Source organism: Strix aluco, chromosome 14 (genome assembly GCF_031877795.1).
Source record: "Strix aluco isolate bStrAlu1 chromosome 14, bStrAlu1.hap1, whole genome shotgun sequence".
Taxonomy (NCBI): Eukaryota; Metazoa; Chordata; class Aves; order Strigiformes; family Strigidae; genus Strix; species Strix aluco.
Genome location: NC_133944.1, coordinates 2,159,028 through 2,186,566, shown reverse-complemented (window position 1 = coordinate 2,186,566; position 27,539 = coordinate 2,159,028). Strand labels below are relative to the sequence as shown.

The window sequence follows — 27,539 nt, the reverse complement described above, 5'->3', positions numbered from 1 at the left end:
GGCGGCTGCCGAGGAGGGGTCTGGGGGGGGGGATCACCACCACCACCACCCCCCCAGAAGGCCCCGCCCCCTCCCGCGCCCCGCCCCGCGCCGCCGCCTGACGCCATCCGGTGGGCGTGGCCGGGCCGGGGGGCGGCGGCCTATGGGCGGCCGCGGCGGCGCGCGGCGGGGGCCGGGCCCCGCCCCCGTGGAACGTTCCGCGGGTTTGAGCGGCCGCGGCGCCCATTGAGAAAATCCCGCGGCGACGGCGGCGGCTCCGCTCCGCGCACGGCCCGGCCCGGCCCCGGCCCCGGCCCCGGCAGCGCGGGCGGGCGGGCGGGCATGCGAGCAGCCGGGGGCCCGCCCGCCGCCAGCCCTCCCCCCTCCCCTCCCCACCTGCCGCCCGCCCAGCCGCCAGCCGGGGCGCCGGGCTCGCCCCCCGCCGAGCGATGTCCAGGAGGAAACAGAGCAACCCCCGCCAGATCAAACGTGAGTCCCCGCGACCGGCACCCTCTCCCCGTACCCCCTTTCGGTGCTGCTTCCACACCCCCCCCCCCACCCCTCCGCCCTTATTTTTTTTGCAGCTCCGGCCCCCTCCCCCCCCCCCCCCCGCCCTCCGTGGTGCCCACCCGGGATGGCCGCTGTGGGTGCCCCGGTCCTGCTACCGGTCTCCCGTTTTGGTCTCCGTCCCCGCCGCCTCCCCCTCCCCGCCTCCTGCCCCCCCTCCCCGCTCCCCGCCAGCGCGGTGGCTCCGGTACCGGCTCCTGATGGGGGCCCCGATAAGGCTTTAAAATATTCCGTTCTGCAAGTCCCGTCCTGATAACATCGCTCTGTCGGGACGGCCTGAAATTGTGATCTTATCTCCCCTGCCTGCCTCCCATCCAGCGCCGTGAGCCGGGGCGAGGGGCTCCCCGACACCCCCCCTCGGGGCTCCCCAGCCCTGCCAGCAGCTCCTCACCCTGCCAGGGGTTCCTCTTTCCACACGGGCACACCCCCCCCCCCCCCCCCATTTGTCATCGGTGCCACCGGGCCACGACGTGCCATTGTCCCCACTGACCGCGCTGGCCTCAACCTTTTGCCCTGCCCAGTGTCGTCGTGTCCCGTCTCCCCCTCAATTCCCACTGTGCACCCCAGCCCGGGCAGAGATGGGGTGACAACACCCCGAGCTGACAGCGGGAGGGACCACCGTGGGGTCCCACGGGACTTTGGCCACCGTCTGTGTCTCCCCATGGTCCAACCCATCATCCGGGAGCTGGTTTCGGTCCGCGGGGATGTACCGGCTGCGCTCAGAAATTCTGTAAAGTGCTGGAAGTTTTTCGGTGACGGGCTTAGCTCGGCTTTTCTCCTTTCCTCTCCGGTGCGTGTGTGTGTTGGTTTTTTTTTTCTTTCCCCCTCGCGTTGATGGAAGCTGGCGATAAGAGGGAGATGGGAGGATAGGGAAGGCTGGCCACCATGTGATAATCTCGCTTTATCTTTCTCTTGAAATAATTGCAAGGCTGAGTTGCACCTACCTGTTTCCCTGCCTGGGGTGATTGCTCTGGTGATAAAGCTCAGCTAGACTTTTACCCGGGTAGAGTTAAAAATAGTCCCAGCTGCCTCCTATTTTTTTTTTCCTTTTGGTGATAGTTCTCTCCTTTAGCTTTAGCCAACTTCCGCGGCTTTATTTCGGCAAAAAGCCCGGCTGCCCGGCGATCCCTCCCCGGGTAACTCCAGCTCATTAAACCGGGAGCGTTAAGACCGAAGCGAGCGGTAGCGTCGCAGCTGCCAAAATAACGACGCCGATGTGGGCGATAGCTGCGTGCGGGGGGGGGCGGACGCGCCGATGGTAGGACACCCATCTGGCCCCGGCACCCACCGGCGTGAACCTTGGTGGGGGGAAAAAAAATGGGGCTGGACGAGGCCGCGGCAGCTTGGCCGGGCGAAGGCGGCTCGTATCTCCTTCCTCTGCTGCTTTTCTGCAGAGATGTGAAGAAATGATAAAGTGGGAGGCTGATCTCAGGCCGCCAGCGATGGCCAAAACTGATTAAAAGCTGAAAGCTTGGAACCCTTCCTGTATGTGTCAACATGAAAACAGTCATTAGAGGCGGCGAGCGCGGCGAGAGCGCCTTGCCGCTGCCTCCGACGAGAGCCGAGGGAAGGTATGCATGAATCAGGGCTCCGGTAACCAGACTCCTCTCATGTACAGACCGGACCTGTTTCCACAAAGTCTATCCTTTTTATCATCTCGGCTGGAGCATTAAAAACCTCCTCCAGATTGGTATCTGCTGATTTTATTTTCCTGGGTGACGCTATGTTCTCGCTCTGGCTTCATCTCTTCTGCGTTTTGGTTATTTTTTTTTTTTTTAATTTTTTTTTTTAAAAGCTCGATGCGATGCGCAGATAAGCTCGCAGGGGAGATCGCCGGGAGAGCAGGCGATCGCCAAGAGCGATAAGACAAAGATCAGACACCGGACTATATTTAACCAGCTGCTTTAACCACCTTCTTGTTCGCTTTTTGGGCTGGAGCGATGCAGCAGTGGAGGGGGACAGGGTGCCAGCGCTGTGGGGGTCCCTCCGAGCCTCCCCCCGGGAGCTCTGCCCGGTGGCACGCGGTGGTGAGGCTCTGAAAGCCGATTGCATCGAGATGGTGGCTTCCGATAGCCGAGAAAACACCCGGAGCATTTATTTATTTATTTTTGCAGGGTACCTGCCCGGGGTGGGAGGTGGGGGGACAGTTGCTTTTCACCCCCCACTCCATCCCTGGCTGTAAAAACCAACAACCTCCCCGCAGCTGCTGCTGTTTGTAGGGTTGGGGTTTTGGTTGGGTTTTTTTTTTTCCTCTTTATTTTTTTTTTTCTGTCTTTTGTTCTGCTGGTAGATAGATGTAAGGGGCTGATAGAGAGCAGGAGCTGATCTCCAACCCAGATAGCCTGTTATATTTATTAACTTCAAACATGGGAGCGCGGGCACACAGCTGATGAGCGAGGCTGCTGGCAGCTGCCTGTGCGTGCACTCGCAGCGCCGGGTCTTCCGATGGGGGAACCTGATAAGCGGGAGATTGATCTCGTCTTGCTGATGAGCCTCTCCCTCTGTTGTTGTTCTAATATATATATTATTCTTTGTGTTGGTTTTGTGTTTTTTTTTTTTTTTCCTTCCGAAATTAAGTGGAAGCGAACATCTTTGCGCTAGTTGCAGGGGCCTGTCTGTGGGGTTTGTTTTTTTGGTTTTTTTTTTTCCTTTTCCCTTTCTATTCTGCTTTCAGCTACAGTAGATCTGAGCTCCTGATAAGCGCCTAGGCCCGATCTCCATCCTGATAGAGATTGCCAGGGGAGATAAGGACCACTTATCTCTCCCCACCAGACCAGAGCAGGATTCACTACAACAACAAACACAGCAAAGAGGGGCAAAAGGGCTCCAACAGTTTGTTCCACTGCAAATGTGATTAACACAGGCGCTTTAATTATCTGATGGGGGGGGCAGCTGCATATGTGTTTTTATTTCTCAAGGTGTTGTTTTTTTTTTTCCCCCACCCCATGTACTCTGTGAAACAAGCTGGGCTGAGAAGCTGAGCTTTCCCCAGCTGCTGTTATCAGCTGCAGATGTTGCATTAGTTTGATGAGAGCTTTGACTTTCTTGTTCGATCGTTATCTCCCATTCTGCTCCGCATGGGCTGGGGGGGGGGGGGGGGGGGGTGGCGAAAGCACCGTCATATTTTTGCTCGTGGATTTTCTTTAATTGCTATTAGATGGTGTTAGATAGCGAGTGCGAGCGCTGCTAAACTCCGCCACTTCTTGATAGGGTGGGTTGGGTTGGGGTGTTGTTTTTTGGTTGTTTTTTTTTTTTTTTTCCTCTTTTGCAAGCTTTGCTGCTCCTTGGTCCTGTGAGGGCTCTGTGGTGATGCTGAGCAGGGAGGTCCCTGTGCTGGGCAGGGGGGGTCATGGTGCCAGCCAGACCGTGGGATCCATCTGTCCCGGGAGCTTGGAAAATTGCATTTCTTGTAAAGATGACAGTGGCCAACCCAGCGTCTATTTTTAGCGGCGGCGTGGCGAGCCAGTGGCGTGGGATGCTCCCGGCACGCCTCCTGCCCGCTCCTCTCCCGCTCCCTTTGCTTGCTGAGTTGCTCCTTTCCTTTCACTCCGTGCAGGTGACTAACTGTCTCCACTTGCCTTTTTTCTCCCCCCCGCCCCCCCCTGCCCCACGTTGCTCTCGTGCTGCTGCACTTTTCCATCACCACCAGCCTCTGTGCCTCAGTTTCCCTGTCCGCACTTGCCGGGGAGGGGATGCTGCTCAGAGGGGGTGTTGGGGGGGGGGGGTTCTGCCTGCTCCCCAGGGATGAGCTGGGTGCAGGTAGGGCCCCCCAGCTCTGCTCCTGAAACCGGTATTTTCTGTGCTTCCCTGGGGTTGCAGCCCCCGCCGTGCCCCACTCCTGGCATCCCGAGGGTGGCATCCCCGTGTCCCACATGTCTGCTACACCCACGGGCGCTGCCTGCGTGCCAACCCCTCCCCTCTTGTGCAAACCACCCCCCCCCACGGCATTTGCCAGCCCTGACTCAGTGACATCCCGGAGTGATGGCTCCCTGGTGCTGGCACGGGTGCAGGCACCAAAGCCCTGCGGCACATCTGCCCCCGCAGCGGCTCTGCCGGCCTCTTGGGACGCAGCGTGGGTGACACTGGGGGCTCCCAGAGCCGAGGACCCATCGTGGGGTGTCCCCCCCAGGTGAGATGGGGCAGGGTGGAGTGGCCCAGACTGGTGATGCTGGTCCCACAATGAGCCCTCCCAGCCATCGCCGGCCACTTCCCCATGGCCACTGGGCAGCACCGCGGGGAAGCTCGGTGGAGGGTTTGCACCAGCCGCAGGTGATGCTGGAAGAAGTTTCTCTCCTCTTCCACGGCCAGTGGTCCAGGTGGGAGCATCCCTGTGAGCCCCGCATCTGGGAGAGGGGTGGGCACCGTGCTCAACAGCTGGTGGCCGAGGGGACCGCTCTCCCTGGAGCAATATATCCATTTACTGGGCTCTGGGCCACCCCATGTCACTAGCTCCGTGCTCTGCTAGCCATGAGACATGTCACGGCTGTCCCATGTGGGCGCTTCCCTTGGTACCAGGGCACCCTCCGAGCCTGTTTTGGGGTTTATCCCCAGGAAGGCTCTTCCTGGCCATCCCCATCTCGGAGAGGATGCGTGTGGGATGCTCGGAGGGCAAGTGCCGGATCCAGGCTGGCCACAGCCATGCGTGGGGCACCCAGCAGCGCGGCAAAACCTGTTCTGCCGAGAGCCCTGGCGCACGTCGCTGCCGGCGGCCGCGGGGAGGGAAGGCGGCGCTGGCAGCCGCGGCGGCTTTGGCAAGCGGCTGCTTCCAGGGCCCGTGGGCGCTGGGGTTGGGTTGGTTTGTGTCTGCTGCCGCTCTTCCGCCTCCCGCCCCCTCGGGGGACACCCCCGCACCACCCCCTCCCCGGGCACCCTGAGCAGGCGTGGAGCCACGGCCATGCCCGTGCCACAGGGACAGTCCCCGGCATCCCACGCCAGAATGGGAAAACCACCTCCAGCTGGGATTTGCGGCTCCGGATCCTGACTTGCGTGGTTGGGCAAGGTCTTATTTTCCATTGTGAATCACAAGGCCACCTAGCAAGCTGCAGGTTCCCCTTTCGCCAAGTTGCAAGCCGGCCAGCTCGGCAATCAGGGCTTGGGAAGAAAGTAATCCTTTCCCCACGGGTGTTGCAGCAGATTGCGCAAGGAGATAGTGTCACGGGGCAGGTGATCCGTGGTTCCTGGAGAGGGGCAGCCCTGTCCCTTTCTGGGGACCCGTCAGAGCCACCCAGCGACAGCAGCATCCCCAAGACAAGGTGGTGTCAAGTCCCTGGGGAGCAGAGTCCTCCGGCGTCCCTGGGGTACCCCGTGCCGTGCGACACTCCCAGCCCCATGTCAGCCGTGGGGTCGGTGCCACCAGTGTCCCTGGGGCAGGAGGGGACAATGTTGCCCCAACCGGGAGCCTGGGGATGGAGCTGCTGCGCCCTGAGTGGCGTTAGTGGGTTTGGGGTCAAATACACCCGTTCTGGGGCAGGGAGGAGGATGTTTTCCGTGTGTGCTGTCCATCCTGCTGAACAAAAAACCCCGTGATTTGCCTTGGAAAATGCTGGTTGGGGCGATGTTGCGGAGAAAGAACCAGCCCAGCCCTCCCACGGCCACGCAGCCGGGCGCTGGGACCAGAGGTCGCCCGCAGAGAGGGATGTGAGCAGCCCTGAGCACCGGTCGGAGCAACTCAGGGGGACGGCAGGAGCAGAGAAACCTGGTGCTTTTACAATTTCTTTATTTAAGAAGAAAAAGTGGAAAATGCCCCTCTGCCCGCCCTGCATCGCGCTCTGGCTCTGTGAGTCCTGTGGCCGCGCCGAGGGCATGGATTTTTCTTCCTGGGGGCCAAGAAATCAGCTCCATTGGAGAAGAGCAGGAGGGCAATATATCTTTTTTTTTTTTTTTTTTTTTTTTTCCTGCGACATGTCCCATGACTGGTTTTGTTGCCTGACTCAGGGCTTTTGGACACTCTGGCTTGGCCAGGCTGCTGTCGCGCTGCTTATTTTATCAGGAAAGTTCAAGTGTTTCAGGGGTAATACAGTTCCCTCTTCCGATGGCTGCCCGGCAAAGGCTCCGCATTGTTCCTGCAGCAACATGTTTTTTTGGAAGGGATGAAATGCCGAAAGGAATGTAACTGCTGACCTTGGGCTGCAGTGGGGTTAAGGAGTGTGTGCCTATGAGTCACTCCAGATAAGAGCCTTCCACGGCTTTTTTCCTCCAAAATAATTCTTTATCTCCTCTTTCTCACATCAACATATTTTCTTGACATCTCCCATTCGATAGCGCGTGGAGGAAATGTGCTCCTCTAATTTGTTCATCTGATGAAATATAGATGCATTGTTTTCTCTCGTCCTTGGCGAGATGGGGGTCGTGGCCTCAGGCTTTGGGGATGCTTGGCGGGGTCGGTACCTGGATATTTGGGGCTGCTTGGCAGGGTCGGTGCCTGATTTTTGGGGATGCTCAGCGGGGTCAGTGCCCAGATCTTTGGGGATGCTCGGCGGGGTCAGTGCCCGGAATGCGCAGGAGGATGCCGGAGCAGGAGAGCATCACCCCACGAGTCACCAGCTCAGGGGACTGCGGGGAGGAAAAGCTGCTTTTAGTTTCCCCCTCCCTGCTCCGCCGGGAAGTTTGGCCGCTCGCTCGCTTCTCCATCTCCCAGCCGAGGCCTCTCATGCTACTTCCAGCTCCTATGATAATGCGGAAAGTTGAACTGGCCCCATTACTGCGCTGCGATGGTTGCCTTGATAACGCCCCGATAATGGCAGCGATAGCGGCAGCTCGGTAGCCAATGGCTCTGCCGCTCCTCCCATTAACATTCCCCACCACGGACCGGCTCGGAGCTGCCTATCTGCTCTCCATTTCCACTCCTCCGCTAGATAAGAATGGAAATACTGACTTCATAGCTCACTGATTAAAGTGTCTGGATTTCTTGATAATACACAGATAAATTATGTTTTTCAAAAAGAAGGTAGGGAAGGGAGTGTGAGGGGAGGGAAAAACCTCCAGTCCATTTTTATTATTACTTTTTTTTTTTTCCTTCCCTCTTTCTGGCCATGCCCTGTGGCTTGGGGTTTTTCTGCTCCAAAACACCCTCCCCAGTCTGTGCCCGGGGTTGGCAGCGGGAGGGCAGAGCCCTGCTCAGTGTCCTCGGGGATGGGGAGGGGGACACAGTGGGCAAAGAATTTTTCGGAGTGGACGGGGTGTATTTCGTGTGCGGTCATGTCCCCGCGCTGGGATGGAGATGCTGTCCTTGGGTCCCAGGGACCCGCTGGCATCGCGGGGATGCTCAGCTTCACCCACTGCAGCGATGGCACCTGGCCGGGATCTCGGTACCGGCTGCGGTGTCTCGGGTGGGCTCTGGTTGTCCGCAGGGACTGGTTGGCAGGGCTCGGGGATGCTTGGGGAGGATCTGCCTTTCTACACCCATCTCCAGCCTCAAGCCTAGCTGGTTCTGCTGCCCGCTCCACAGGGATGCTTTGGGACCAGCCTTTGTCACATTTTGGGCTTGACAAGGCCAGAGATGGGAGCAGGCACCGCTCCCTTAGCATCTGCTTTTCTAAATTATACTTGAGTTCCCTCGCTCGTCCCCACTGGAGCAAATGGGGCTCCCAGACTTTTTGGTTCCTTGCACTGGAAAAGGTATCGACCACAAGAATCTAAGTTTGTTTCATCTAAATATAAAACTAAAGAGCAAACAGTATAAAGTTCATTTTTTAATGTGCTGCCCCATTCCAGTTGGGCTGCTCTCTTTATTTTTTTTAGAGGAACTGTGATAAAAAGCAGTGATAAAGCCAGGACTGTTTTGTGTAGGAGTCGGTATCTGTGTTATCTATCTCCCTTTTTCACTCTCCGAGCAGCTCTGTTGTTTTTTACTCTTATCTCGCTCCACCAAAATGCCAAGAACAGGAAAAAAAAAAAATATTTAGAAAAAAAAAAAAAAGAGGCAGCGCAGGCACGCGCATTTGCACAGAGGCAAACTCTGTGGAGCTGGCATGAATGGCTGTGCTGCTTGGAGTTGGAGGAAGAGGAGGTTTGGGGGTGCCAGGTGAAGGTGCTGGTGATGGAGGGGCTGTGCCATGGTGCTGGTCCAGCGAAGGCTACGAGGAGGGGGGCTGTAGCAGTTGGGGGGTTTGGGGATAGCACTGTCCCAGCCATCCCTGGTGACCTTCATCTGCCAGGCTCGGTGCCAGCAGCTCACCCTGCTGCTTGCAGATGGGCCAGCCTGCCGTGTTGTACCCTCTTAGGGTTCTTTTCTGCGCCTGGAGCCCCCCCTGGACCCTACTGGTTGCTGCAGCATTGGCTGGAGACCCCAGAATGGTCCATGATGGCACTGGGAGCTGGCACTGGGCACACTGGGGGGGCTGGGAGCAGCACAGGGACACCCCAGCCAGAGCATCTTCGCTGATGGGTCTGGCCTTCTTGGCTCTGTCCACCGTCATCCTGGTCCCTGTCCCTCCATCCTTGTCCTCACCTGGTGCCATCATGAATGACAAGTCTCGGGGTGGAGGCTGGAATCTGTCCCTGTTTTCATCCCAGCAGCTTCTGGCAGCGGGATGGACCCAGCAGGACCTGAAACCGCTTCCCACGGGGAGGAGGCCGGCGCGGCATCTCCGGGGTAATTTGTCGCTAGATTAGCAAAGAGCTTGACCTCTGGCCTTGCCGTCACCTGGTATTGATGGGCTCCGACGGGCCGTGCTGCCGAGTGAGCATCCCACACACACCACCCCCCCCCGCCATTCCCCACTGGAGCGGCTGTGATCCAGGTGGGAGAAAAAGTACCAGAATTGAGGGGTTTTTCACCCAGAAAAACTCCCTTTGGCCAGCAGCGGTGAAGGCGCCTGGTGCAGGAGCAGTGGTGACGTGGTGGCCTTGCACACCCGTGCTACCTTGCACACTCATGCACATTTAGAGCCTGATGCTCACGGATGGAGTTTCCTCCCATATTATCGGGGTATCCAGCTGCTCCCCAGCCCCACGCTTGCACCAGGCTGCTCAAATCCTGCCCGGATCGGCGTGGGGTTAAACCTCTCAAACCGCTCTTGGATGGCGATTGGGATGAAGGACACCCCTGGGTCTCCCCAGTAAGGACCGGTCCCTCTCCGCTGGCTGTAGAGGGACCCACCAGCTGCCTCAGTTTCCCTCCTGTGCTTTGAAGATCCTCTCCTGGCGCCGGCTCCCCGTGCCAGCCGGGAAGGCAGGACCGCGTTAAGCATCGCATCCCCTTCTCGCGGAGCAATCTGCTCCCATCCATCTGATGTGCTGGGGACGGCTCTATTAGACTCTCTCCTCTCTTAAAATCTATCAGGGCCTTATCGACCCCATCTGAAACGTAAAGTCACTTCATTGTCATTGTCCCTGTATTTTCTTTCTCATTATTTTCCCGTGCCCCCCTGCGGCCCGTCCCCCCCCCCACCTCCCCAGCTGCTGTTTGATATGATGCGGGCTCTCTCGCTATTAGTATTAGTAATCGCGGCCCCTGAAGTGAAACAATCTCCTGTAATCTATCAGCGGTTTATCGGCCCTATCTGAGCGCCGGGAATGGCTGGGCTCGGCGATGGCGCCATGCTCGGCCGCTGATAAAGTTACAGAGTTCAGGCGGTGATGAATGTTAAGTAACTGCACCCCGCGCAGATAGGATATGGACTTGGCAGGGGGAGCAGCTCCGGCTGAAACCAATCTCTCCCCTATCAGCAGAGCTGCTTTTTCTCAGGCTCTGCTTCTCCCCGGCTCTTTTCTTCCCCGACGGTTGCGGCCGGGGGCTCCCCCCTGGGGTGACGGTGCCCCGGATCGGGGAGGGATGCTCGGGGTGCTGCACCCCACGGGTGGGTCGATGGGGTGGTTTGTGTCGCCGCCATGGGGGTGTCAGCCCGGGTGTGGTTTTCGTGGGGGTCGGGATGCTGCGGAGTGCAGACGTGAGCATCCCCCCCCCACGCCCCCCCCCCCAGCATCCATAAGGGCAGCATGCCCCTGTGAGCACTCGCAGCATCCTCCCCTCCCTGTGAGAAATTGCAGCATCCCCCACCATCCTTCATTCCTCTCCTGGATAAATTAGGCAACAATATATTATAAATTTAATCATAAATCATTATAAATACCCACCATGAGCATTTGCAGCACCCACACCCCCTCATCAGTGGTCGCAGCTTCCCCCATCACCTCCATTCCCCCACTACCCTTTATCCCCCTCCTGGAAAAATTGGGCCTAAATACTTTATAACAATTTATTATTAAATTTATAATACCCACTATGAGCATTCACAGCACCCGCACCCCTGCCACGAGCAATTGCAGCATCCCCCACGATCTCCATTCCCCCACTATCCTTTATCCCCCACCCCCCCGGAAAAAATAGACCTAAATACTTTATAAATTTAATAATAAATTATTATAATACCCACCATGAGCATTTGCAGCACCCACACCCCCCCCCCAAAGCAATTACAGCATCCCCCACCACCTTCCATTCCCCCACTACCCTTTATCCCTCTCCTGGACAAATTAGGCCTAAATACTTTATAAATTTAATAAGGAATTATTATAAATACCCCCCATAAGCAATCACAGCATCCTCCACTATCCTTCATTCCCCTCCTGGATAAATTAGGCCTAAATACTTTATAAATTTAATTATAAATTATTATAAATCCCTCCCCCACGAGCAGTCGCACCATCTCCTCCCACAAGCAATTGCAGCATCCCACCAGCAATCGCAGCATCCCCCGCCACCTTCATTGCCCTCCTGGATAAATTAGGCATAATTTAATAATAAATTATTATAAATACAACATAAATCACCCCTCCACCTACCGCCTCCCCAAACGTATTTTATTTTTTCCTTGCCCTTTGAACACAGGGCACCGCGGGAAGGGTCAGGGTGAGTTTTATCTGGGCACGATGGAGAAGGGCCCCGAATTAGAGATAGGTACTGCTGGGGCTGGGGCTGGCCCCAACTGCTATCGGCTCCGTGCACGGGGCTGATATTTAATGTGCCGATATCCACGGGGGGAGCCCGGCCCTGGGATACTGCGGCCAGGCTGATAGGGGAGAGGGTTGATCTGTGCTCAGAAAGGTCCATTTTTCTCCAAAACGAGGAGAATACCCTCGGGACCCCCCCATTTTTGGAGAGCGTTGTAATTTAATGCTGCATCCCAGCAGCATCAACCGAAGGGAGGGGAAAAAATAACCCGCTGGATAATGTGACCTTTGAGGATCGGCATCATTTCCCGGCCACCGAAACCTCGTTTGCCCTCGGCTGCGGCGCTTGGCATCCCCGATCCCCAGGGAATGGGCTCGGGGGCACCTGAGGTCATCAGTAAAAGCAAACATTAATACGTACTGGGGAAAAATTGGGTGAGAAGAGGCGGGCTGGTGTCCCATCAGATACCGGCAGGTTTTGGATTTGCAGCCCAGGTTGCTCTCTGGGCGTTGCTTGCCGTGGGGCTGACACGGCACAACCCTCTTACGAGACCCCGGGGAATCCCCACGCTGCGCCAGACCCCACCGAATCACCAGAGATGGTTTTGCAGCTGGTGCAAGGAAGGATCAGGAGTGGCTGAGACCCTCTCCGAGGGCATCTTTTCTCAGGGAATACCAACCCCTGTGCCTGCTCCTGCAGCCCTTTGCTCATGGCTGCAAAATTTGGGGGAAAATAAGGAGGTTTAGGGGCAGCGGTGCTGCCCCAAGGAGGCGATGCCTGAGCTGGATTCCCCGAATCTCGATCACGAGGTGGTGGATGAGCATCGTGGCCGTGCTTCGTGCACCCCAAGGTGTGGTGGGGAGCCTCACCTGGCTGCTTCGGGGTTTAGTATTATTATTTTGGTTTGTTTATTTAGTTGGAAGAGGGATTCAGAGCCAGTGCAGGGATAAGGAGGAGCTGGAAGGATGAAGAAGAGAGCCTTCATCCCGCTGCCCGCGTGGTCCTGGTGGAGCTGGGGATGTCTCTGGGATCCCGCTGGTGCTGGGGGGGTGACACCCCGGGGTCCCACTGTCACCAGGGGGTGACACCCCAGAGCTGCTGCACCACGAGCTTGGAGGTGCCTGTAGATGAGATTTGGGGTGCGAGGCCGCCTGGATCCGGGCTCCCACCCACGCTCCCCAGCTCTCAGAACCCCCACCTTGGGCTCATCACCTGCCCAGCCTTTTTATTTTTAAAAATAATACATTTTGGAGGTGGATGCGAGCAGACAAAAGCCAGGCGGTGAAGGCAGGTTGCCACCAGCCTGCACGTGTTTTCAGTCCAGGACTCGCTTTCTGCCATGGGGATGACTCCTCCTCCTCCTCTTCCTCCTCCTCCTCCTCCTCCTCCCCGCTCCAGAGCTGGTGGGAAAGTCTGGGGCTGTTGCTATTTTCTATCTGTTATCGAGGCCTCTTATCACTTTGCTCTTGTCTGCGTGCCGGCTTTCGGAGTGTCCAGGGTCTCGCTCTTGGCAGCCTGAAGTCCCCCCTCCTGTTTTTTTTTTTTTTATTCACTATATTATTCCTTTCATTTAATTTACCAGCTAAGCGCAAAGAATCAAGAAAAGGTTTATTGTTGCTGCGCTGGGAGAACCTTAATATGAGTGAAATGATCAAATCATTACCTGGGTAACGATGGGTTTTCCTACCACTGGAAAAGCCCCGGGAATGCCGACCCTCGCGCCCGCCCGGCCCCGCGTCCCAGCCTGCGCACGGGTGACATGGGCACATCGCCTCCGCTTCTGCCAAGTTTTTACAATCACTGTCATTTTTTTTAAAAAAAGAAGAGAGAAAAAAAAAATCCTTCCTTGTTATAAAAAAAAAAAGAGGGAGAAGGAGGGAGGGAGAAGAGTTAATCGTCGAAGCGGAGTATCTTGGAAGGGAGCATTTTTTGGCTCTTCCCCTCTCTGTAAAGCCAGCCTCAGTAATTCAGTTTTAAAGCATGAAAAAAGGGAGTTGATGAAATTCCACTATCAGCACTGAACCAATATGCAAAATATCTCGCCGAAAATCAAATAGCTATTATGTTTTCATTTCCATTTCAGCGTATTTGCTTAATGAAGAATAGACAGATCAGGCAAGCCGAGGGAGGCTGTGTGCGGTGATAACTGTGCAAGGCTTCCAGCAATCCCGGAGAAGTGACGCTCCGCTCCCTGCTCCGCTCCCTCTCCCTCCTTTGCCTTTTTTTTTTTTTGCCTTTTTTTTCCCCCTTTTTTAAATTTTTTTTTTTTAGGCGATCCAGTAGTTCATTTAACCCACGCAGCTGGGAGCGCCGGGCCCGGAGCATCCCCTGGGGATGGGTGGGAGCGCTGGGAGCGGGATGCTGCGGTGGGACAGGCTGGGGGTGGGGACACATCCAGGGCCCGCGGTGACACAGGGCCGCAGGCGGCCACCCATCGTCCCCGTAGGCACTCGGTGACGCTGCCATACCCAAACCCCAGGTTTTATACAATTGCATTTATACGGGGCATCCTCATCTCTCTCCTGGCTGGGGCTTGGTGTTTCAGGGTGGTCTGGGCACCCCTGGGTGGGTGCCACACGCTGTCCTGGCTCTGTCCATCCCTCCCGGAGTCTGTCCATCCCTCCCAAGGTCTGTCCATCCCTCCCCGGCCAGGCTGGAGGTGCCAAACCACAGAGCAGGCGAGAGTCGGGTTAACTTTATCAGAAGCCCAAGAGCCGTGAAGGCGTGAAGGAAGAAATTAGCCTAACAATGTTTCATTTACAGCGAGAGAAACGATTTGTTAGCTGGCGATTGTTTCTGAATATTATCAGAGCCTTTTTAATTGTGCTGGAACTGAAATTAGCAGAATTAGAATAAATTGCCTTCCCTTCTCCCGCAGCCTCTTTATTCACGCTCATTGTTGTCTGCTTTGTATAGATTATGGGCTCTTTGTTCTCCTGCTGTAAATATACATGCCTGGAGTCACAGAGAGCAGCTGAGGTCTGCAGAGGGATTGTCACCGCGCCGGTCGCCCTGCCCGCACGCCGGCCTGGCCACGCGGTGCCGGATGAGGCACCGGGCAGCCCCTGGCGCAGCTTCGCACGGCACAAGCCGCGTGCGCCGCTCTTTCCTTCTTGATTTTGCAGAGGGGGATGCTGCGTTGCCATGGAAACGGCTGGCAGGGCTGTTTTGGGGGGGGGGAGGTGGGGGGACATGACACATGCTGCTGGGGTGTCCCCCACATGCACCCTGTTTGCGCCCTCCGTGCATCCTGCTTGCACCCCACTGCAGCATCCCTCTTTGTGCGGGGCTGGGGGGGTTGTGGCAGGGGTTCCCCCTGACAGACAAGGGGTGCTGGGGACTGGCGGGGGGACGGTCTCTGGGGTCCTTCGCCCCATTCGGGGCTGGTGCCCGGAGCGGGGGTTTGGGTGGGCAGCATGGGGGAGCGGAGCAGTGAGCTGGACACCTCGCCGTGCCGCAGGTCTGTGCCTGTGGTGTGTGGGGACCCTGCTCGCTTCCCTGGGGAGATGTGGGGCTTGTTCCCCACGGTGTCTTGGGGGAGGAACCGGGCATCTCTCAGGGGACACCCCGGAGCAAGGCGGTGGCTCTAAAAACCCCTTGTACAAGGGGACAGGGGACCCCAGGGAGATGCAGGGCTGGTGGGGAGGGGGTTTCCCTTCCCATGGCATCTCCTCCGGGCCCTTTGCCAGCCCCCGAGGCACTGGCATCCTACATTTCCCAACTGGGAACACCCACTGGGGTTTTTTTTTTCCCTCTGGTTCACCGCCTCCCCCCCCTCAACCACCCGCTCTGTGTTTTGGCAGGTTCCCTGGCAGCGATGGAGGAAGGTGAGGATGGCCCGGCAGGGGAGAAGAGCCCCTCGGAGAAGGACGGGGCCGCCTCAGACCGCGAGGGCTCCGCTGAGCGCGACACCTCCAGCCCCCCCGGCAGCGAAGGTGAGCCTCGCCGCGATGGCGGGGGGCTGCCCGTGGTGTCCCCCCACCTCAGGGACAGGCTCTGCCAGTGGCCAGCACACCAACACCTTGGGCATCATCTCTGCTGTTGGCGTGTGGTGTTAATTAGCAAACGAAACATCCTGCCCACCCATCGGGTTTGGGCTGGTTAAGCAACACCCCCCCAGTCTTCTTGGGGTGCTCCATCCTTCTGGGCACCCTCCAGCTGGTGGTGGGATCTGCTGGGGGCAACCTGGCCCCGGGGTGATGACGAGCAACCGGCCGGGAGCGAGGATGCTCCCGACACGGAGGGGCTCCCCGTGGCTGGCGCAGGCAGGAGCAATCTCAGCTTGTGGGGGGGCAGCGGCGTGGCGGGGAGGTGGGGGGGGGGCCCAGGCTGAGCTGCTGGAAACCGGAGGCGAGTCGCTGGCCGTGACGGCTGCTAATGAGCATCATCGCCCTGTATCTGTTTCAGCGCCTTTCACCCACCCCGGTGCTGTGCCACTGGTGACAACCAAGGGATGTCAGGGGTGCAAAGTGTGCCCCACCCCAACCCCTCCCAAGGATGTAAAGTGACTGTTTGGGGTGTAAAGTCACGTCCCTGGGAGTGCAAAGTGGCTGCCCAGGGTGCAAAGCAGCCACGGAGGCCGCATGTGCTGGCAGTGGCGGTGCCACGGCTGGGGCTGGGGGGACAGGGCCGTTGCTGCCTGCTTCCTGCCCGCGCTGCCGCCTGCCTGCCTGCCTGCCTGCCTGCCTGCCGCCGGGCCGTGCCCCACCCCAGAGGTGGCTGCGTTTCAGGGCCGGGCCGAAACAGTCCCCAGATATCCTTTAAGTTCCTTCCTGTGGAGGTGGGGGCAAATCCTAATCAGTTAATGTTTGCAGTGCCCTTCGAGATAACCGCGGCAGGGCAAGGCTGCACCGGCTAATGGAGCCGGCTGGTCCCCACTGAGCACCCGCTGCCCTTCACCCCCAGCACCCCAAACCCACGGGACCCAAGCCGTGATGCAATGGGAAGGAAGGGGCGATCCACGCCGGACCCCCGATAGCCCAGGGCGGGCTCACTGGCAAACTTTGCTCGGCAGCAGGGAGAAGCGAGCGGCTCTTATCTGATGGGGGAGCCGGGCTGGGGGCGAGGGAGCCGGGAGCCCGGGCGCGGAGCTGCACCTGGCACTAGCCTGCCTCGATAAAAAGGTGATAGCAGAGATAACGCTGAGCAGCAATAACGGCCACTAAAGCTTTCAGCGCGATGGATAAAAATCGATATGCCAGGCACTTTGATTTATAGCCAAAAATAATAGGACTTTTATACCCGGTGATTGATTTATTTGATGTTAATCATTCCGCTTATCACCTGTATTAATAATCTCCAATGCCGGTGACGTCACCCCTGGGTGTTCGCTCTGGCGCCGATCGATTGGGCTCCGTGCTGGTTATCCGCCCAGGACGCCAAGGCAAACATGTACTTTGGGCGCTAATCTTCCACACTGTCATATGCAGATAGGCTTTATCAGCTGCATCTCCAGCAGCAGTTAATGGAGAAAATAATTGTTATCAAGTTGCTATGAATACGCCACAAATAGAGCCGTGACGGGAGCGGGGCTGAACCGGGTTGACGTGGGGCCCGCGGTGGGATGGGAGAGATGTGGGGGGTTTTCAACGGGGTGGGTTCTTTCAGGGTTGCCCACCCTGAGGTGGGCTTGGTTGGCCTTATGGGTGCAGGGGGCCCCCACAGCCTGGTTTTGGGCACAGGGATTTTGAGGGGAACCCCCGCCATGTGCAACCTTGAGAGTGAGCCCCCTCCCTGCGTGCATCCTGGCCCCCGGGTGTCACTGGTCGGGTGGTCCTGACCCCTGTGGGGTGCTGCCGCTGAAATACCCCACACGTGACCTGCCGCTCTTCCCTCTCCTGCTGCAGAGTCCAGAGACACCCCGGAAAGTCCGAAGGACACGGAGAAGCCAGATCCTGGAGAAAACCCGCAGGAACCAGACACCTGGAATGGGCCAGGTGAGTCCCCGGTGTGCAGTTGGTCATCCTGCTCTGTCCCAGCTGGACCACAGGCAGGCAGAGCAGCCCCCAGGGCGTTCACCTCCTCTCGCAAAAAACAGTATGAGGAGGACTGGGAGCACTGAGAGCTGGGCAGGCTGCAAATACCAGCACTTCTAGTGGGAGAGAAGGGTACAAGATGATGGTTGTGGTCCCCCATGTTCCCAAGCTGCTGTTGGGAGTATAAAAAAATGATCTGGAAGCAGCGAGGATGCCGGCACCGTGCTCCCCAGCGCGGGGAGGGTTTGGACCCCGTCCTGCATTGCCCCACGTTCGCGAGGGCACTTTGCAACCATCCTGGCAACCACAAGAGCGACGCTCAAGCGGTTTCGTGATGGTTATCAAAACCCCAAGGAGCGAATACAACCGTCTATCTCCCTCTCGGTATCTCCACGCCGGGGCCTCTGGCACCCTGGCAGCCCGGCAAGGCCAGGCGTGCTGTGTGGGTACCCCGCGCCCTATCACCCCACTATCTCCAAACCGACCCGCCGATGGGGTTACAGTCGGGGCTCCGCGGCGCAGATTGGGTTTGCAGGGGCCCCTCTGCTGGAGAGGGAGGTGAGACCCCCCCGCCAAGGGTGGATGTGCCATATTTCACACCCCGTTGGTGCTGCCAGCCCCTCCCAGGCCAGGTGATGCGCGTGGATCTGGTTTGGGAGCAGCCTCGTGGAGCAGCGCGCGATGGGAAGGGGTGACCCCGATGCAGGACAGCGATCGCCCTTCGGGGATGGAGCCAAGGGATGGGGGGTCTCGGTGTGTCCCTAGGGCCACCAGCCTCCCGCGGGGGCTGGGCGATGGAGAAGCCCTGGGAAATGGCAGCTGCCAGCACATGTGCTCCTGCAGCTGCCGAAATCCCCACAGCCGTGGCCCTGCTGCCCCTTCCCGCCCCGTCCGAGGGGAAGCTCTCGCCGGCCCCGCTGATATCCCGGCCCTTCCTGCACGCCGGGCAGGAAGGAGCTGCGAGGCCGCCCCCGTCTCCTCCTTATCTGCTCCCCGGCCCTTTGCCCCCGGCACCGCCGGGCTCCAGCGCTGGCATGAGGGTGCAGGGCAGGAGGGGGCTGCAGTGCCAAACCCAAGGGTGTCCCTGTACCCCGGGGGGGGTCACGGCACCGTGCAGCCCCATCTCCCAGCACCACCATCACCCACGGGCTCCCCAAAAGGAACCACGGAGCCTCGGCTCTGGCCATGCCTCCCCTTCCCCCCCCCCCTTCCCTCGCCAGAGCGGGTTATTTGCATTCTTTATGTAAAAGAGATTTTATTATCGCCTTCTCCCAGCCCATCTCTATTCTGGTAATTGGAGTGGTATTAATTTCTGTGTGGCTGGGAGTTGATGGCGGTCCGGCGATGCTGCAGCGATAGGGTGTTCCTTTCGCACCAACCGCCGCGATAGCCCGTCTATCAGGCGCTCTGCAGGCTCTGCACTTATCAGGGATGGAGCTGGCGAAAAGGGAAACTCTGAGCAGCCTGAATTTTCTTTTTTATCTGGCAGGATCCGCCGTATGTCAGCAATGGCAGCCGCGAAGATGCGGCGCAGCGGTGGGGGGGGGGGGGGGGGGGGGGGAGGCAAGCAGGCTGCTCCGGGTGCCTTTGTTCGCGCCCTGCAGGGTCTCACTTTCCCCTGGTTCTTTTTGGGGGGCTACGGGGCTTAAACACTCCCCCCTCCCCAATGGCTTTGCCCTCTGGGTCTCCAAAACTGGGTGCACCGGAGGTTTGGCAGCGTGGGGACGTGGTGTGCCGGGACCTCGCCGTGGGGCTCCTTGGCCCCGCGTGCTGGCGGGGGAGAAGGAGTATTTTGTTTTATCTTTGAAATGACCTTGTTCGCTGGAGGGGGGTGCCGCTCACCCAGCTGATACGCAAATCCCCGGGAGCTGGAGGCTCTAATCCTCAACTTGGGAGCCTTTGCAGATGTGCCATCCCTTTGGCCGGGGTGCTGGGACACCCCGACTCAGCTCTGCTTCCCGATGGGATCTTGGGATCTGTGCTTCATGCCAGCCACTTCATCCTCTGGCGGGGCTGGAGAGGAGATGTCCATCCTCCCCAGATTCCCCCAAACCCCCCGCAATCCCCCCAAACCCTTCCGCTGTGCCCCAGGTTTTCATCTTTTCCCCTCGTTTTTGTTTGCTCTGGAGTGAGGTCGGTAGTGGAGACTTTTGGGAGCGCCCACAGCCTCCAGCTCCCCTCCCGGGGCTGTCCCCTCCTGCCCATCACTGCCCAGGCAACCTCACCAAGTCCAGCCAATTTTCCTAGAGGGATAAGGTGAAAAGCTCCAACAAATTTCACAAATGTGGTCTTGGGACAGGGGAGTGGAGGAGAACAAGCCCCTGCTGAGGGATGGGCTGCTCAACCACGTTATGAGACACCGGAGAATCCCCACTGGGAGCTTCCAGGAGGCTGCAGCCCCTGGGGAGCCGGCACAGCGTTGGCCTTTCTGCAAGGGGAGATGAAGCTTTTTGCTTCTGTCCCTGTGGGGACACCAATGGGCCATCGATAGCGAAGGGATGGAGCAGAGGGGGACAAACCCAGTGTGATTTCTGCCCCGTCCCCGCCGTGTCCAAAAGAGCAGCGGTCACTACCGGGGGGTTCCTCACCCCCTTTCCTACAGCAGCTTTGCTATTTGGGTCCCCACCAAGATTTCCACCTCACTGAGCCCCCAACCCCCCACTGCCGGCTTGTCTGTTCAGGGTTTATTTAATTGCTCCCAGGCAGTAACGATGGCTCTTGGTTAATTATAGGTCCACATCTCCCAGGACCAGCCATGAGCCCCAAATCCATCCTCACCACCAGTCCTTCATGCAGGGAATCAGGATGGGACAGAGCAACTTCTTATTTTTTTGGTCCATCTAATTAAAACTGCAAATTTTTTTTTTTTTTGACCCCCCGCCTCCTCCTTCCCCCTTTGCCTCCCGCTCGCCTTCGGTTGTGTTTATCTGCGCCGCGACTCCTGCCTGAATAATCTCCGGCTGCCTGGAGTTTGTCTGCAAACCTCAAGGTTTATTATCGGGGCGAGCAGGGCACGCCGAAGAGGGACGGCTCGTCCGGAGGGACGGCCCCGTGCCGCATCTGCCCCATCGCTCCCCCTTCCCCTCCGCCCTGGTATGTGTGGGTGGGAAAAATTATTCCAGCTATTTCTTTTTATCGCTGGGAGCCGGGCTGAGCAGCAGATAGTTGTGTTTGTGTTAGATTGCTGGGGGATGGGGAGAAGTTGGGGTTCAGGGCAGTAGCCCCCACACTGAGTTGGGGGGTCCCCCAGGGCCCTGAACCCCCTCCCTGCCTGGCTTGTGTCCGGCAAAGCCACGTGCTGGCACTGAAGGCAGCGGGATGTTTGGCATCAGGATGGGGATGGTCGCAGCAGGGGCGGTGGCACCTGTCCTGGATTGGGGACATCAAAGGGGGGACCCTGTCCCTGCTGGGGACTGTACCCACAGGTCCCTGCCCTCAGTTCAGCCTCTGGCTGGGGACGCTGCAGGGTGGAGGGGTGCTCCAGGCAGTTTGGGGACACTGGTGGGGTGAAGGGATGCTCTGGACAGTTTTGGGGACACTGCTGGGGTTGCTCCAGCTGGTTTGGGGACATTGATGGAGTGAAGAGATGCTCAGACCAGTTTGGGAACACTGCTGGGGTGGAGGGTTACTCCAGCTGGTTTGGGGACATTGATGGGGTGAAGGAATGCTCCGGCTGGTTTTGGGGACACTGCTGGGGTGGGGGGACACTCAGAGCAGCCTTTCCCACAGTCTGGCAGGGACACCCCTGCGTGGGGCAGCCCCGGGGGCTGCTGAGACATGCAGGCAGTGTCCCCCGCTCTGTCCCCATCCTCCCCTCCATTTTCCCTTGGGAAGGAAAAAAAACCCCTCGTATACTTGGGGTGAGAGCCCTGGGGGTGATGCTGCCAGGCTCATGGTGACTGACAGCTGTCAATCACTGCTGTCTTGTCGCTCTGGCCATGCTGCCCCTCCATCTGGGTGCTGCCCCCCCGGGGGTCTTCCCCCCCCTCCCCAGCCCATGCAGCCAGGCCCTGCCCAGCGCTGCGGCAGTGACCCCCCCCACGCTGTCCCCTCCCGTTTTCCGGAGGGGATATCTGCCCTCTGCATCGGCTCCGGGGGCCCCTCCGCTCCCCTTCCTCCCCCTCCCCGGCTTCCTGCCCCCCCCCACTGCACCCCTACCCGCTGCCTGGCACCAGCCTGGGCAGAGCCGGGGGGTCCCAGCAGCCCCATGAGTCGGGGGGACAGAGCAGGGACAGGGGATCCCCGGCACAGGGGTCCAGGCAGCCCTGGGGAAACCAGGGAATTTTCCTCTTTCCCATCCTCCCCGAGCACTTTCTGATGTTATTCCGTGTTTATTCCTGTCCCCATCCCTGCGGGCACGGCTCCCATTTATTTCCCGGGATGGGGACCCTCTTGGGGCCACATCCCAGCGGGATGCAGCAACACCCTAAATGCAAACGTGGCGGGGAGGCTTCTCGGGGCGCATCCTGCTGGGGCAGGGCACCCCAGCTTCCGTGGGGCGATCCCGGGGTGACGCGTGGCACGGCCGGTGCCCGCCCCGCTGCGGCGCCTGCCAGCTGTGCAGCACAGCTGGCGAGCAGGATGCCCGGCCCTTTTGGGGTGCCCTCCCCCCCATCCCCTCCCCGGGCGCTGGGAGGTGCCAGCTCTGCTCTCCGGGGTAGGTCACAGCTCCTCCATTAACCGGGGGCAGGGTTCAGCCTGATAAAAGATTTGCTTTTGTACTCTGTCAAAAAAAAATCAATAAATTGCAAGCGATGGGCAGGAGCGATAAAGGCAAAAAACTCCCCTCAGCTCCCGCCCCGCCGGGGCAGCCGGGTGCCCTCCTGCACCCCAAACCCGGGGAGGCAGAGCCAGCAGCAGCCCAGCTCTCCCACAGCCATCCCCCTTTGGTCGAACACAGCTCTCAGCCAGAGCATCCCCAGGCTGAGCCCAAGCAGGCGCAGCCCAGCAAGGCTCGAATTTAAACCCTCCTCACTCCTTTGTCGTCCCCAAGGCTGCCCTGATTACTCGAGCACCCGGGACGGCAAAGCTGGGATAATCTCCTTAGCCCCTTTGGAGAGATTTCCCTTTGTGAGCGGAGGTGAAGAGTGGAGATGCTGCGTGTTCACAGCTTAAGACTCTTCCCAATCGGCTCCCTCCATCTTATCGGAGCGGTGCCATCACATCATTTCACTAGTTGAGTTGTCAGGATTTATTCCTTCCGCCGCGCACTCGCCGCTTCTAAAAACAGCAGCGGGGGCGCGCGACGGGGCTGGGCTGGGGCTGCCGGGGGGGAGTTGGGGCTTTTCCAGCTTGGCTTTGCCCGGACGGGAGTGGGAGAGCCACGGGAGGTTGGGTACTGATGGGTGGGTGGGTGGATGGATGGATGGATGGATGGATGGATGGATGGATGGATGGATGATGGATGGATCCATCCTCCCTCCCTCCTGGGGGTTCCCATGCTGTGGGGACATCCCGCACGTGCTGGGATGGCAGCAGGAACCACCAGTTCAGCCCCATTCCCCCAGGCTCTGCAGCACCAGGGCTTGTGCGGGGGCTGTACCTGGCGCTGTGACCGCCACCCCCAGGGCTGGCAGCCCCCCGGGGCTGGGCACAAAGCGCTGTATTAATAGGAGTGGCACGGGGTGGCTGGTGCTGGGACACGGTCCCGTGACACCCCGATAGCTGTATTTATCCAGATAGTATCCAGGCAGCTGCAAACACTGCGGGGACCTCCGAGCCCAGGTCCCCGCTGAGGGGCAGAGCTGGTTCATTCAGATTTAATTAAAGTCCCACGCATGCAGTTGGGGTGAGGGGATGCTGGACCCGCTTGGGATGGGTGGGTTTGCACGGCGCCAGCTGGGCCCCCTCTGCCCATCCCTCCTGCTTGCTCCCGCAAAGAAAGCAGATGGGTTTTTTTTCAAATTTTTTGCAAAAAACCAAAAAAGCGTGGATGCGGCTGCACCTCCGGCTCATCCAGGAGCAGACGTGGGGCGGCCACAGGAGCTGGCCCGGCTCGGTGCCGCATCCTCACTCAGCCACAGTATTTATTTCCCCAACCATAAGCGTGCCGTGGGTACTTCATCACACCCCAGTCCTGTGCTCACCCCGTGCCGGAGGAAGATGCAGCCACATCGCACGGTGCTGCCTCACCGGCACCATCCTCCCTCCCCGTGTGCCCCCCCCTTGCACCGGGACCCCCATGTCCCCCCGGGACGCAGGGGCCAGCCGTGCCTTTCTTAGCCATCGATCGCCCGATGCGTGGCTGTGGTGTGATGACGGGATTAATCTTTGCTCTCCGGCACAGCTCAGCCTATTTCTTTGAAATCTCTCGATGGGGAGATAAGCTGAGGCGCAGCGCCGGGCGAGCAGGCTCTGGCAGCCCCGGGGGGGACAGGGAGCAGCCCCGGTGCCCCGTGTTTCAGAAGCGGGCAGAGCACCAGGGGCTGGGCTGTGCCGAGCAGGTGCACCCAGCTCGCTGGGAGCTTTTTCCCCTCCTTCCTTCCTTCCTTCCTTCCTTTCTGCTGCTTTTCTTTGCAACGCAAAGCAAACAGCCGGGTCCCTGCCCAATTTGGTTAATGATCTGGCAGATAAACCCTCCTGCGATAACAGCGGGGCCGGCGGGGCACCGCCTGGCCGGGGACCGATGGCCAGATGAGATATCCGGGGTGGTGTTCACCTGCCGGGGGGGGATCCCGCAGGAAGGGGGCCCGCACCCACAGACTTTGCTCCTCGCTGGGGAAGCTGTTGGGGGGTCACCCAGGGTACCCCGCAGGCTGGCACTGGCTCTTCCCAGCCTCCCCAGGTTGCAGGCAGGGCCATGGGGCTGGATCCAGCACCATCAGAGCCTGGGGATGGGGGTTGCTGCCTGCTGCATGGTTGTCCCCACATGGGGATGTGACTTGCTCGCTCTGGGCTTTTTTCCCATGTGGGGACAACGTACACCATCTCCCACAGAATCACCTAGGTTGGAAAAGACCTTGAGGATCCTCCAGTCCAACCATGAACCTCACCCTGACCGTTCCCAACTCCACCAGATCCCTCAGTGCTGGGTCAACCCGACTCTTCAACCCCTCCAGGGATGGGGACTCCCCCCCTGCCCTGGGCAGCCCATTCCAACGCCCAACAACCCCTTCTGCAAAGAAATACTTCCTAAGAGCCAGTCTGACCCTGCCCTGGCACAGCTTGAGGCCATTCCCTCTTGTCCTGGCGCTTGTTCCTTGGCTCAAGAGACTCATCCCCCCTCTCTGCACCCTCCTTTCAGGGAGTTGGAGAGGGCCATGAGGTCTCCCCTCAGCCTCCTCTTCTCTAGACTCCCAGGCTGCCCCATCCTGGCTCGGCATTATTTTCCCCGTGCCAAGGGAGAAACGCAGTCATGCTGCATGCTTCGTTTGTAAAATTGCCTTTTTCCTCCTCTTTTTTCTGGCCGTACCAACATGGGTGCAGCTGGGTACCGCAGTGGCTCTGGTAGCACAGGGACACCCCTCTGGACGGAGACCCCCTTGGCACCGCTGCCTGGGGTTCACCCCCGCCCTGTTTTTGGGGTGACACTGGTGGATTGGGCCAGTGGCCGGTGCTGTGGCCACCGGGCACTGGCGGGGAGCGGGGCCAGCTCCGGCAACACTATTTTTGTCCCCCTGTCTGGAACGGTTTTCTCTTTATCAACGCCTGCGTGTTTTCTCTGCTGGGGATTGATACACAGAAGATGAAGTGCTCTGACATGGGAAGTGTCAGGCGAACGCTCTTATCTTGGAGACATGGTCTCCTGACCCAAATGCCGCTGATTACCAGTGAGACGGGGGGAAGGGGGGGCAAAAAGGGGGGGCAAGGAGGGGAGGAGGTGGCGGTTGGGCTCCATTCCCCGAAAGCAGCCAGGGTGGCAAAGCCAGAGGGGAGCCACCACCACTGGGGCTCTCCTGGGGATTTGGGGGTTTGCTGTCCCTCCCCGGAGCTGGGGGGGTGAGGACCAGTGGCCTGGGGGTGCTGGGACTGTGATGGAAGGGTTGGAGGGAGCCTGGTACCCCAGCAGAGTGTCGGGAGTCAGCGGGGAGCCGGGCGTTGGAAGCACAGAGCAACGTGCACTGTGCAAGGGTCCCGCTCAGCCCCGAGGCCCCGCTGATGGCCGCATCCTGCCCGGCAGCTCGGCTCCCTGCCTGCACCTTGGACCTTCAGCCAGGCTGCTGCTGCCCCTCCAGTTTGTACCAGGGAATAAATCCCACCAGCTCCTCAAAGGCCCCAGCTCCCTGCCCTCCTCCTGCCTGTCCTGAGATGGAGCTGGTGGGGACACGGGCAGGGGGTGATGGGGACGTGGGACAGGGGGATACCAGGGACACGGAACAGGCAGATCCAGCGCCGTGGTCCCTCCCTAAACCACTTTCCTGGGGGTGAAATACCAGCTAGAAACAGATCTGGGATCCCCACAAGCACAGGGACCAGCCTGGTGACCCCAAAGACCTCAGGGACCGTCGACGCCTTTGCAGACCTTTTCCCCACCCACCTCCCAGTGCATTTTACCAAGGGACACACACCGGCTGCTCCCCTGGGGACGGGCTCGGAGCTGCGTCCCCCATGGCACAGGGCTTCCTCAGCGGGTGGAGGGGACCCCCGGGTGACAGTAGGAGCGGGGCGATGGCGGGCACCCCCAACCCACGCTCACCACCCAGCGCTTCCAGTCACTCACCTTAACTCACCCCAGCGCCGAGAGGATCCAGATGTCAGCCCGGCTAATAAACACATCAGATTTCAATCTCCGCAGCCATGGGATCGCTTTATCCTCCCCGCGCTCCCAGCTCGGAAAGCAATTTTGCCTTCAAACAAGCGCAACCTCCTCCCCGTCCACGGGACCCGGGCACTGGCTGCATCTGCTGCGGTGCCCTCTAAGGACGGGGCTCTGGGCACATGGTTTTAGGGGGCATAATGGTGGGGGGACCCCACTTCTGCGCATCCTGGGGTGCTCGGAGCCTTCCTGACTGGAGATGGGTGCCCTGGGCAACCTGCCTCACTGGTGGGCCGGTGTTTGGCTCACTGTCCTCGGGGAACTTCTCATTTTTTGGGGTGCAGCATCCGGCTCCTTCCCGCCACACGGCGAGGGGCAGCCAGCACCCATCCATCTGCATATTGGTTACCTGCCATCTTATCTGCGCTCCGAAAGACAAAGGCACAGTTAAAACATTTTAGAGCAGCCTTCATAGCGTATTAACATGTTATCTAACCCATTAAACCAGAGGCTTATCAGATAATCAAAGCCATTAAGCCCTGAAGCTGCTGCGACTTTGGGTTGTGGGATGGGAAATGCTCCTTCCGCTCCACCCCGGGCCATGCCCAGACCCCCCGGCGAGCAGCTGGATCCCACCCACCGCATCTTGGGGTGCCCACCAGCAGCTCTGGGCGCCAAGTGGGTGCCCTCATCCCCAGGGGGCTGCGGGGGGTCAGTGTGCTGATGCTGTGCCTGTCTCCCCACAGATGAGCTGGATCTGGTTGTGCAGGAGGGGGAGAGGCGGGTGCGAAGCCGGCGGAGCCTCCCCGAAGGCTTTTCCTGGGGACCCTTCCAGGGCAGCATCCACAGCGAGCCGGCGTCGCCAGGGCACGGCGAGACGGTAAGGAGCAACGCTGCCGCGAGTTAAAATCCCCAGGAAACAAGTTGCTGGGGGAGAGGAGTCAGCTTGGGAGGGATTTTCCCTGCCTGAGCTGTGGAACCCCTGGGAATCACCCAGTTTGGGTGCCCAGGAAGTTTCCCTGCCATACGCTGCCCACCGCCCTGAGATCAGAGCATCACTGAGATGCTCCTCCTGTCTCCTCGTGCACATGGCTGCAGGCTGCTCAGTGGCACGTGTGTCCTCGCAGAGGAGCTGGAATCTGTGTTTCCCACCCCAAATTTGCTGCCCGGGGCACTGTGGTTGTCCCTTCCAGGCGAGGAGGCAGCGCGGGGGCTGTCGGTGGCAGGAGCACGGCGCCAGGGCCAGCAGTGGGGTGGGGGGGGTGGGTGGGTGTGAGTGAGTGTGCACAGGGGTGTGCACATGGGTGTGTTGTCAGGGCTGGATCCTCACATCCCAGCCACATCCTTCCCCCCACACCCCTCCCCGAGCCGCACACGGGCAGCTCCAAGCCCAGGATCTTCGAGGCCGGAGAATCTCGTCCAGGCTCCA

General features: G+C 59.3%; 1 protein-coding gene across 2 annotated transcripts in view; it reads left to right on the top strand.

Moving 5' to 3' along the window:
- Positions 1-260: 260 nt before the first annotated feature.
- Positions 261-27,539, top strand: part of ZFPM1 (zinc finger protein, FOG family member 1) — a 34,351-nt gene continuing 7,072 nt past the window's right edge. For both annotated transcript variants that reach the window (XM_074839686.1, XM_074839685.1), the window contains exons 1-4: positions 261-468; positions 15,244-15,375; positions 17,287-17,376; positions 26,857-26,990. In XM_074839686.1, the coding sequence (XP_074695787.1) occupies positions 429-468; positions 15,244-15,375; positions 17,287-17,376; positions 26,857-26,990 (396 nt within the window). In that variant the 5' untranslated portion in view covers positions 261-428. The remainder of the gene's footprint in view (positions 469-15,243; positions 15,376-17,286; positions 17,377-26,856; positions 26,991-27,539) is intronic.